General features: G+C 34.6%; 1 protein-coding gene across 3 annotated transcripts in view; it reads right to left on the reverse strand.

Moving 5' to 3' along the window:
• The window catches only part of tiam1a (TIAM Rac1 associated GEF 1a), a 96789-nt gene that overhangs the window by 13705 nt on the left and 70759 nt on the right, over positions 1-12325 (reverse strand). The window contains exons 18-23 of one of the 3 annotated variants that reach the window (XM_056467580.1): positions 9576-9621; positions 3886-4113; positions 2066-2134; positions 1775-1900; positions 1526-1634; positions 915-1094 (exon numbers count right to left, since the gene is read on the reverse strand). In XM_056467580.1, the coding sequence (XP_056323555.1) occupies positions 915-1094; positions 1526-1634; positions 1775-1900; positions 2066-2134; positions 3886-4113; positions 9576-9621 (758 nt within the window). Of the gene's footprint in view, positions 1-914; positions 1095-1525; positions 1635-1774; positions 1901-2065; positions 2135-3885; positions 4114-6391; positions 6631-9575; positions 9622-12325 lie in introns of those variants that run through there. The other 2 variants (XM_056467579.1, XM_056467578.1) reach the window with 2 other exon arrangements.

A 12325-nucleotide genomic window follows, 5' to 3' on the forward strand; every position in this document is an offset into this window, starting at 1 on the left:
AGCTTAAAGTGACATTTAAAGGCTTAATTAGGATAATAAGGTTAACTAGGCGGGTTAGGGTAATTAGGCAAGTTATTGTATAACGATGGTTTGTTCTGTAGACAGTCAAAAAAATTTGCTTAAAGGAACTAATAATTTTTACTTTAAATGTGCTGTAAGATGTCCCTTGAATGCTTTGAAAGGCGCCTATAAATAAAAGGTATTACTGTTAAAATTATTATTACAATCCTATTATTCAATTTACCTTTACATTTATTCATTAAGCAGACACTACATCCAAAGCAATAGATGTAATGTTAAAAAACTACAACAACAATAATGAAAACAGTTTACTGCAAAAATTCAACACTATTTTTATGGTAGACTTAACTGAAAACCATCAAGGTTTTTATCACTTCTCATAACAAGTTTGCATAGAGAAATGGAGTATGTTTCAAAAACCATACTACAGTATATGTCACCCAAATTGAAAGCAAATGCCGAGATGAGTTTGTGTGGAGCAGCATTTACTGTGAACCTTTGATTTACTGTGATTTACACTCTGAGCCACTGAAAACTCACAAGTAAATGCTCACGTATAAATGAACACAGTGCTTGAATAAAAAAACACAGAACTTACAAATAAAAGAAATAACGGTAGTCTTTTTCATATATAAAATGTGTTTTTTTTTTTATTAATTGGACAACCCTACTGATGGCCCAGTTATATTAATAGTAAAAAAGGAACTGTACTGTAGTTTACACTAAATGATCTGAGAAAGGGACATGTTTCAAAAAAGCAGGTGAAATCCAGTTTTTCATGACACAGTCCTTTTAAAACCTGCTCATCTTGCTCAAAATAGGAGAGCTCTAAATAGATTCACCTACAGCCTAACATTGTGGTCAATGTACAGCATGTGAATCTCCACATTTACCATCCAGGTGGTAGTGCTCCTCGCTGTCGGGGTCGGTGAGCGAGTAAAGCTCCCTCAGGAGCAGTGGGTATTTTAGGACTCTCTGAATGGGTTTGATCAGGTAGGACTCCAGCGTGGAGGAATGCTGCTGTCTGGGGTTTCTCTCAGCCAGAAACGCCTTGAACTCTGGGTCTGTTTTAGCTGCATCAAAGTGTGAAGGAAGAAATTACGGGATAGCTGAGGAATTTCAAATCAGTTTCATACTTTTCTTCACTTAAATATACTGGTATTCAGCTTCTTAGCTTTCTCAGCAGAGTCATATTTATGGAAAGGTTTATACTTGAACAGATTTAACCATAAAAATATCTGTCAGTCAGTTTGGGAAATCACTTTTTTTCCAGTTTTTACCTTAAAAATGAGCATCATCTTTCAGTAAAGGGCTTTAGGGTACATCTTTTCTTTGTCCAAGAGTAAAAACACCCTCTAGCTTTAACTGAACTCTGAAAACTAGCCTTCGGCAGGTGATAATGGTTCAGAAAAAGAACTAAGAAAACAAACTTTCCAGTCACTGAACACTGAAATCGCAACTAAAATACCTCAAGGAACAGTCTCAGAGAAAGCAGTTCCATTACCTTTGGTAAGGACCTTGGGGACTTTTGTGTGACTGGCACAAAATGCACTGTAGATCTTAAAACGGTCTGCATAGTAGAGGAAAGATCCGCCAAGAGAAAACAGAACTTTCTGAAAGTTCAAAATCAATCAATTAGAAAACACAGAAAGATAAGTATTATAAAAGTGTGCAATTATTAGACAAAAATGACTTTTTAAATATGATCGGCACCAAAACCGATTTAGCAATTTCATAACTAAAATAACCGCACCTTGAACTGATCGACTCTCTCCAGTTTGTCTAAATCTGGAACTAATCTGGTTCCATCTTCTAGAGTTTTCAAAAACTCCACTTGGAATTCCACCATCTCCGCCAAGTTTCCGAACAGCACATCCAGCTATGAGTGTAGAAAAAAAGAACCTTAGAGGATTTTTATGAATAGATTTTTCTGAATCAAGCCTGCACCTATTTATTCAAGAAAAAAACTCTATGTAATACAAACATTTATATTATTTTGAAATTAAAGAATTATAAAATAAAAATATAGAATATAGTGTCTGACCTCATCCTGGGTGAGGAAGCTCTCCTTCTGCAGGGGGTTCAGGTAGCGCTCTATTAAAATGTTCAGGTCCTGTGGAGACACACAGCAAAAGAGAGGCACATTTTTTATCCAGTATTTTTAGTATTATTATCGTTTTAGTAGCAAAGTATTATAGTGGTGTATGAACATGAGGGGCCTATTCCATAAACCAGGTTTAGAGAAAAAGCCAGGCTTATTTTGGTAAATCAGGTTTATTAATGGCAGATTCTGTTTCTTAAATCAAATTTACGAAAGTTCAAACTTCTGGAACCTTTGGCTGCAAAACTAGCCTGGTCCAGGGCAGGTTAACTCGCAGGCTAAATCCTAAGTTCATGCTCAAGTTCATTCATTCATAATCAAAGTAATGTAACATTTACCTGCCGTAATTTGATGCCATTTTAATTAACTTAACCTCTTAATAATGATTAAAACTTTAAAGTCACTTAGTAAATATATATACACCAAACATCTTTAAAAACAGAACGATAATACATTTAAATTTAAATAAGTTACTCCAAACAAACAAATACAAACTACAACATTTCAACTACATTTTATTTTATTTTTCCTGTAGATTTTATTTTGGACTGTGATCTGAGTTTATTTTTTGTTAGATTAGCTCCAAATTTTGCTTTGGTACTGAATAATCTAATGTATATGCACATTGATATTATTGTAAAGTATCCTGTAGAAAATCTTAATTTAAAAGAGAGATCTATGAGGGGTGTACTTAGCTTTATATATATTTACAAAGATTTAATAAGAAAATAAAATTAAGAAAGCACTGACTGATATAAAGAAGTAGGCCACATTTCCTAAAAAGTGACTTTAAAGCTGCAAAACCTGAGTGGAATAGTCGGGCTGAGCAGTAGACTCACTTTAATATAAAGATATTTTCTCACGGGGCGCGGGAAAACACATGTGTCAAAGGGAAAGCAGCAATGCCATGGTAGCACACAACATAATCGATGCATCTGTGCTCGACCTTCAGGGTTTCACGACAGTAACGTGCACGAGCAGTTATCTAGATTATTTAAACTGAACTCAGATTAGTTACAGTAGATCAAATGATCTTCAACTTGCTGTTATGGAACTAATTTGGTGGACGGTTAGTTTGCCTCATTGAAGTCAGGTTTTTTACTTTAATGACCAGCTTTGCTAAATGACCTTTTATGAAACAGGCCCCAGGACTACACAATACTGAAAACAAACTGGCACTGTAATATTTTTTCCTGTAATATATATACTGCTTCAATAAGTTGAATAGTTTTCTTTGTAAGATTACATTATTTTACAATGACTACTGTGATTTTGTAACATGCATCTGCATAAAATATAAACAAAATACAATTACAGATAAATACAATAGAACAAAGATACACAACAAACATTACTTTATGTTTTTCTGGGGAGTCTAAAAGTATCCAGCAAAAGAAATTGAATTACACTTTACAGTAATCACTGCACAAGTTAAATACATATTTTTTTCATTAAAGCTATAAACATGATCATTTATTGAGCCTGAATGCTTTAAACTGGCTTGAAATGTTTTAAAAATGTGCAAATGACAAACTTTCACTCGGCTGTGGTTAAACATTGCAGCTACCACAAGTCACATGTTCCAAGATGTGGTGCCTCGTTAATTATGATTCCTACTTGACATCATAAATCATGAGATGTTGCATATTGCAGTGTTAATGTTGATATATTATGCAGCCCTAATGGACTAACAAAAAAGGTCAAGATTAACATGTTAAAACAGAAACAGAATGCTTTGAAAAGAACACACAGAAAACACTAACCTTAACATAGGTCCTCTCAGTGTCCACCAGTTCACTGATGACCTTGCGGAGTTTATCTGCGTCAGAGAGCTGGCGAGGGGTGAAGAGACCAGGCAGCGGAGAGATTGGGCTGGGCATGCAGGATGAAGATGAGGAAGAGGTGGAGGAAGATGAGGAACAGGAGACGGGACCCTCGTTGGAATTCATGTCATGAAGGTTGCGGCAGAAGGCGGTCACCTGTTCTGTACTCTGTGAGGAAAAACAAATCATTCAAATTAACACTAAAACAAAAGACAAGATTTTAAAATGTGGAACAGACTTTAATGTTCTCCGCATCTTTTATGTGTGTGAACATTATAGAAAAAGGCTGTATCTGAAATCATTTGGCTTCTCAAAAAATAATAATAATATAATAAACAAAAATAAACAAGACTTCTTATCGTACTACAGGAATAAGAATGGCTAAATTTCATACAGGAATAACAGCGCAATCTGTGCATTAGCATTATCCTTTTATTTACTTTCCTTGGCGATGGCGTAATGATGACGTATTTACTTTTAGCTAGGCTTAAAGGCTTAAATAAAAATGGTGTTTCCAAATGAAGATAAGAGTTTGATCAAAGGTTTACGAGAACTTTGCGTTTTATTTGTAAATTTCCGACTAAAAACTGGAGAAAAGGTGGACTGGATTACTTGTTGGCAAAAATTGATCGCACTGGATCAGTATGTCGTGTGGCAGGTGGTCGTCCATGCACTGCTCGTACTGTTGAAAATATCATCACTGTCAAAGACATGGTACTGAGCCAAGAAGCCACTGACCCATCGCACTGTTCGACAGATTGCACGGGATTCTAGCAATTAATGACTCTGATACGTTAACCTTGCTTTATTTCTGTGCCTGCTCATTTAGTTTGCAAGTAATAAAATTGAAGCGTTCTGTCAATATTTGGGTTTTTGTTTAACAAGGTAATGCAGAGATATAAATCAGATGAGGTGAAAAATGTATACATATCCTACAATTTCATCTATTTGCCATCTAATTACAAACTATAATTAAAGTCGGAGATATTTAGACAAAATTCGAACAGAATTAATTTTGCTTGGATTTTTTGAGACAGTTTGATGGAGCAGGCATTTGTTGTGCTGTCTTAAACCATAGTGGATGTTCTGAAGTTCACTCAATCAATCCCACAATGCACTGTAAAAACGATTGTACAACCCATGTAACACCCAACAACTAAGTGCTCAGATTCACTCACTCATTTTCATTCACTCGTTCAAGGGATCTATATTAGTGGACTAATGTAGTGAATGAGGGTATAGCGGCCAATTTTGGATACATATTAGCAGACTTTCAAGTAATCCCAAACAGAAACACTGATGCACTATAAATGAAAACAATATTTGTTCTAAAATTGACTCCAATCATCACGATTGATCTTTTCCGACAGGCTAAAACCATATTTTTGACAACACAAATAAATAATAATGTGCAAATATATAAATAAATAAATTAAGTTTTCCACACAGGCTATAAAGTTTTTAAATGTAAAATGATAACTGAAAATGACTAAAATGTATTATGGATTACAGTGCAGTAGCTGGCAATATCACTTTACAATTAACAAAAGCTCATCGTACATATTTGTTTCTACCATGATGACTAAAGACACCCATTAAAATGTGATTTAGTGAAACAATAGCTTATTATCCAAAAATCTTGCCTGATATATTCAGTATTTACTGTATATGATTAATATAATGTTAAACATGTACTATTATATTTAGAGAGTCATAGTGCAGTCCCAAAATGTAATTTTAAACCTTTAAACTTCCAAAGATTTATCAAAAGTGACATATCAGTAGAATTACAGTGGAATAATCATTAGTATATTTTATAGAAAACTCCCTGACATGTCTAGTAAATATTTTGTCAGGTCGTCTTGGGCACTAAAAGTTTACATTATAAATCAAGCAATCCAATAAAGCCAAAACTCACAAGATGAAACCTTTACAACCTTTACAGTCTTGATCATATGAAAACACCAGCAGCAGGCAGGCACACACCCACACAGGTATTCTGAAAATTCAGGAGAAACATTTCCAGTTCCAAACACATGTATTCAGCGAGTTTCTGGCTGAACTCTAAAAACAAGGCACATCATGCTTTATGGATTGCTGGGTGATATGTAATTACACAAGTCTTTGCGGTAATAATTTTAAGATGGTCTAGATCTGAGCTCTGAAAGGAACAGTTCGTCTCTTTGGGAAATCTGGCACTGGGAGGATTTTTCCATCAAGAAATGTGTCAACAAGTTTTCAGAGAGAACATTCTGCTCTAAGACAAGATTATGTTGCCTTCCCACCCTTTCAAAAAAAATGCCCAAACACATCTACAAAAACCTCCTCCTCCTAGTAATGTATTGTTAATAAAAAGACAGATTACACAACACACATTCATATGCACCATATAGCTTTTGAATACCAAAAAGAAAAACAATTTGCATCCATCTAAAAAGGCACAAACCTGTCCAAAACAAACAGGTTTCAGTCCAAAGATCTTCAAGCTCACATCTGAAGGTTTAAAGCAAGAGTTTCGGGGATCATCAGCGTGGTGTTCAGGAGGAAGTAAAACAGATTCACACAGACAGGAGGAGCAGAGGACAGATGGGGCTTCTAGCAGCATGAATTCACCTCTGATAAACACACAGTGACGGACTGACAAAAAGCCCGCACACCACGACATGCCTTAACTGGCCTGGACAGCCTGTACAGAGGTGGAGCGACGCAGGGAGGTAGAAATGCAGTGCTTTGGTGTTTTTTTCCGGGTTAAAGACAACATCTGTCCCATGTAGAAATCTGATTAAGACGATATGCAAATTGCATATATGACATACAAGTTCATGTTTGCATTTCATATTTATAAAATTTGTAATTCCAAAATATTGCAAAAATTGCAATTTGCATGTATTTTTCTTTACAACAATTGTGATTACAATGATGTACATGTGGTGAAATATATTAGATACAATTTTCGTTTGAGGTGGCATGTTGTTGATCACCAATGACAACTGATTACTGTTGTTCCTTGTACTGTAAAAAAAACAGTACTGCACTTGTAATTTAAGCCTACAGGGCAAGTTTTCCAGCTGGTTTTAAAAGAAAGGTGAATCTTAAAAATGCATGAACTGAAACCTGATCTAAATCAACCTTCTGAGAAGAGACTTTTCAAGGATAATGAATTTCTGATTATGTGCTACAAAACATTTTCGTGATATTTTACAAGTACAAAAAAGTCTATAGTCTTTTGAACAATGAAGCATACTGAAGTACACCTTGCATAAAATTCACAAAATTTGCTAAACCAATTTGAACCTTCTGTTAAATGTGTGTTTTCACACAATTTTTTGATTAGGTGGATCCATATTGAAACTCATACTCAAACTGAATCTCACCTGTTTCAAGTATATCAAGTGCATCTTTTGTGGAGGGACTATCTTCTAGGCAGATCAATTTTTGCTTATGCAATGCTTTTTTTTGTCATTTGTTTTTGGGCTACAAATTAGGGATGTCCAGATTCGATCACATCTATAGTTATGCGGTGGCACAGAGTTGGACCTCTTTCGTGACTTCACACAGAAATAGCAATGAGTGCGGCATGACATCACTTTGTTGCAGAGACGCTATTGGTTAAACGCCGGAAGTAGAACACAGAAGCAGCTTGAAGTGGAAAGCGGAAGTATGTTTGTGGTCTGGAGATACTATAAAGTTAATGACGACAACATTGCCATAGCGAACTGTGAGATATGTCAGCTTGGGATTGCCTGTCGGATGTTTTAGGTTGAGGTGATATTTGTTTTTATATTATATTTTTGCACTAAAGTCCAAAACTGAAGAATTTATGTTATTTATTACCTGATTGTTCAAGCTACCTACAGAAGTGCTCTGTTTTGAGTTGTTGAATGTTATAATAGGGTGAGTTAAATAAAAACTAAGGAACATCCTGGATCTGTTTCTTCGCTTATTTTTATTCTTTTTTATGTATTATAGAAGTCTCGGATCGGGTTTCGGTCTCGGTAGATACTCAAAATCAAATGATTTAATCTTGGACACAAGGGCAAAAAACCTGATCGGGACATCCCTACTACAAATGTAATGTCATTTCTGTGGGTAGAATCTAGGGATGCCCCAAATCTTTGGCCACTGAAAATTATTGTCAAAAAATGTCTAAAAAGTAGGACAAAAACAACCAAATATATGAGCAGTGGTTTCCAGGATGCTGCTTGCAACATCGCTACTGTGCTGTCATTGCAATGCTGGTAAAATGTCACTTCTTGACTGTAGTGTAAATAAAAAATTTTACTGTCAATAAAATGAGGGAATTTATTAGCTTGTGGTTTTTTAAATCAGTATAATTTAAGTTATTGAGTTACATTAAAAAAGTCCTAAAAATTACTTTGTAATATTTAATAAAATTATAAATATTAGTAACACTTTATTTAATGGTCCATTTGAGTATTAGTAGACTGTCTGCTTAATATCTGTTGATACTGCTCTTTTAACAGACATTTCATTGACTAAAAGAAACTTTGCAAGTAAATGTCCACTAACATGAACACTTACACTAACCCCAACCTAACAGTCTACTTAGAATCTAATGAGAATTAGTTGGCATGAAGATGCAATGTAACATAAACTCAATAAACGGACCATCAAAATAAAGTATAACCCATATATTTATTCCAAAGCATTATTGATTTTGGTTTCAATTCAAATGCATCCAGAATTTTCATTTTAGCCCAGAATATTAATTTTGGTGCATCCGTAATATAATCTTCTTTATATAAGATTTAGACAAATGTATCTTTAAAAAAAACTAAACAAGTGCAAGTAACCAACTAGCAGACTATAAGCATACCTGTTTCAGTTAGAGACCAATACCAAGTACTGTACATGTCAACAATATACACATGCAGCTTTTGTTTACATTTGGCTTTCTAGCCTCACCAAAATGAAGGAAATTAAGAAAAACATCACAGAGTGTAATTAAATGCTTCTTAGCTAAATCTATGGCAGTTTACAACTCTATCTGAACATCAATTATCATCACGCAGAACTACTAGGTAGTAAAATTATTAATAGAATGACTGGATTTCACCCATACAAATTGAGCAAATAAGAGCAAATGAGAGAAAACCTGAATAATGTTACAATGGAAATTATGAATTGTGTAGTGCAAATACTCTAGCTGCTACACAAACTAAATGCTGATCTATACTGCTATTCTGAATAGAGAATACTTTGCCAGGGGGTGAACTTTTGTGCTGCCAATGAAACTCCCATCAATGGAATCTGCCCTGCAAACAGTGCTTTATAGATAGTTGCATCATGTCCAACTAGACAAAGAGCCCCAGTAAAAAAAAGTTACCTTTTATTTACAGTTAGTCAAGATAGACCAGGTCTGAAACAAAATATTAATCTTTTAAAAATCAATTTAAGTGGTGCATGGATGCGTTACACAACTTAAGTTGAATCGAACCCAGAATAACGCTTAAAAACTGTCATGTGCAACCCTATACATCCACACACAACCCACTAAGCTGCCAAATGTGACATATTATCCCCATAGTATTATAAACTGAGCCCATGACCTGTTACATAACACTGGTTAAGTATCACACGCACAAAAACAAAAACACACTCAAGCTCACCAATTGCAGCATGTCATAGATGGACTCTGAGGAGCGTTTGGAGCTTCTGTGTCTCCACAGCACAGACATTGTGCTCCCCAAAGGTCACAGAAGAAGTCACGGCTGGGCGACCGTAATAAAAACACAGGAAGAACCTCCACCTCCAGCTTATCTTTACTCAAAATGTGTCACCGTGAGAGCAAGAACAAAGCTACTCCGAGCAGAATCAGACACGCCGATTTAGTCTTCTCCACTACCAACTCCCAAATCCACTATAGATTCCCAATCCACACAGCCTCCTCCCTCCTTCCCTAGAATTTCTCCATACGCCTCTGCTTGTCTGAGCTGGTTTTTCGCCGGATGGATGGAATGGGGATCTGACAGCTGTGGCGGTACAGTAAACACTCAGAGAGAGGGAGATAGGGAGAATGAAAAAAGAGAGGGAAAGAGAGAGGAGGGTAGAGAGAGATAATAATAATAATAATCTCGTGGGCAACAGGATGAGGAGGACAGACGGGAAGGGGATGCTGGGACATCATAACACAGCTGGGAAGAGCACAGCTCTTGCAGGTGAAAACGCCAACACGAGGAGAACAAAGACAACAGGTGTGGCGCAGCGTTTGTCTTTGTTATGATGGAAATGTAGGAATGACCTTAGACACAGAGAGGTTTGCCGGGGCTGCGTTGCTGCGGCTAATGCACAGGTTTGGAATGTGTTGAGCTCAGGTGCACATGCAGGTGCTACAGGTGATCTGGCTTGCAGCGTACTTTAAAAAAAAAAAATTCCTGTATGTTACTTATATTCTCCAATTACTAGTAGACTGTTTTTACTGTCACACTTTACAGTTTCGTTAGTTAATGTATTTAACTAATAATGAACTAATAATAACGTGTACAGCATTTATTAATCAACATTTACTAATGCGTTATTAAAATCCTAATTCATGTTTCCTAACATTAGATAATGCACCGTGTGTTAACATGAACAAACAATGAACAGCTTTATTAACTATTAACTAATGTGAACAAATATGAGAAAATACTGTTATAAATGTATTGTAAATGTAATGTAATGTATTGTTTGATCATGTTAGTAAATGCATTATGCATAAAACATTAACTTATAGAAACTTATTGTAAAGTGTTACCGTTTTTATATACACAAACAATATCTACACACATGCACGTAAACTATATATTTATCTCCAATTTTTACACCAATGTTAATTTTTACAAATATTTTATTTAATGCTTATTTATTTATAATTAATATTTTATTTTTATCAGGTTTATTTCAATTAAATAAATCATTATTTTTACTTTTGGTATTATATTATATTATATTATATTATATTATATTATATTATATTATATTATATTATATTATATTATATTATATTATATTATATTATATTATATTATATTATATTATATTATATTATATTACGTCTTATTCTGTTAAATATAATAATAATAATAATCGTTATTAATCTTTATAAAATAAAATACAATGCTCAGCATATATGAGTACACCCCCACAAATCTTTCATTAAAATTAATATTTTCCATAGGATGCTTTATAATATTATATTTGTGCATATACATTAGATTAGTCAGTACTGAAGCCAAATCTGGAGCTTATCTAACAAAATAAATTACAATAATGGTTTAAGAATGAGTGGAATAAATTTATATGTTACAGAAAAATATGAAATCCAATTTTCAAAAATAGCAAAAATTAAGAGAAACAAAAAATATTTACAATTTAGTAGAATGTTTTTTTTTGCAATATTTTGCAAAAATTTAAATGTATTATCTTTCCATTTCTAAGGATGTTGTGTGACTAAAATATTATTTTAATAAATATATCTGTTTAATAAATCTGTTTTGTTCAAATGCACCAAAATATATTACCCATATTCACAGAGAAATGGATAAAAATATTCATTTTCAAAATGGGGTGTAGTCAACTATGCTGAGCACTGTATATATACACTTTTTGTAACCCCGAAAAAATCTTCAAAGCTTTTAAAAAAATGTTTACATCAAATAAAAAAAAAATTCTACTGGAAAAAATGAATACTGCTTAAAGACAGTCAAACCTTCAACCATTCAGCCAATGCATTCAGTCACGAGTCCTAACTTGCTCGCTCTATTAGTGGATCTAATGTCATTCAGCAAAAAAACACAGAGAAAGTTAGCAAACTCACAGTCACACGCTTGACAGGAGCCTTTATTGCTTTGTTAACTCATCTTATCAATGCACAGACTCGTAGAAGACAGGATGAGGAGTGTTTCCTTCCCTGGAGAGCGGAGAAAAGCCCTTATCCTTTGAAACAGACTTCACCACGGCACACATTAAAACCAAGCTCAGTTGCTTGATTGAGCCTTTACTTTCGAATATGTATATCCAACATGATCTAAACATTCAAATACTTTTAACATTCAGCATGCATTCAACTAAAGCTCGCTGGATCCAACATGTGTTCAGCTCTGCCTTAGGTGCACACAAACTACTCTTCTTATCCAATTTGTCCGTCTTTATCTCACAACTCACTTCACACACAAGCTTAACGGATTTGCAGCACCCCTGAGCGTTTACGGCAGGAAAAATAACATGCAAATCCATAAATTTCTCTTGAGATTTCATGCGATGCAGGTTGCAACAAGCATGAAGCTCCACATCATGTGCATCCATAAACCAATCACTATTAAAAGAATCCAGTAGTGGAAACCTCCTCTCTTTTCTGCACACACACTCACACACAGAG

Source organism: Danio aesculapii, chromosome 10 (assembly GCF_903798145.1).
Source record: "Danio aesculapii chromosome 10, fDanAes4.1, whole genome shotgun sequence".
NCBI lineage: Eukaryota > Metazoa > Chordata > Actinopteri > Cypriniformes > Danionidae > Danio > Danio aesculapii.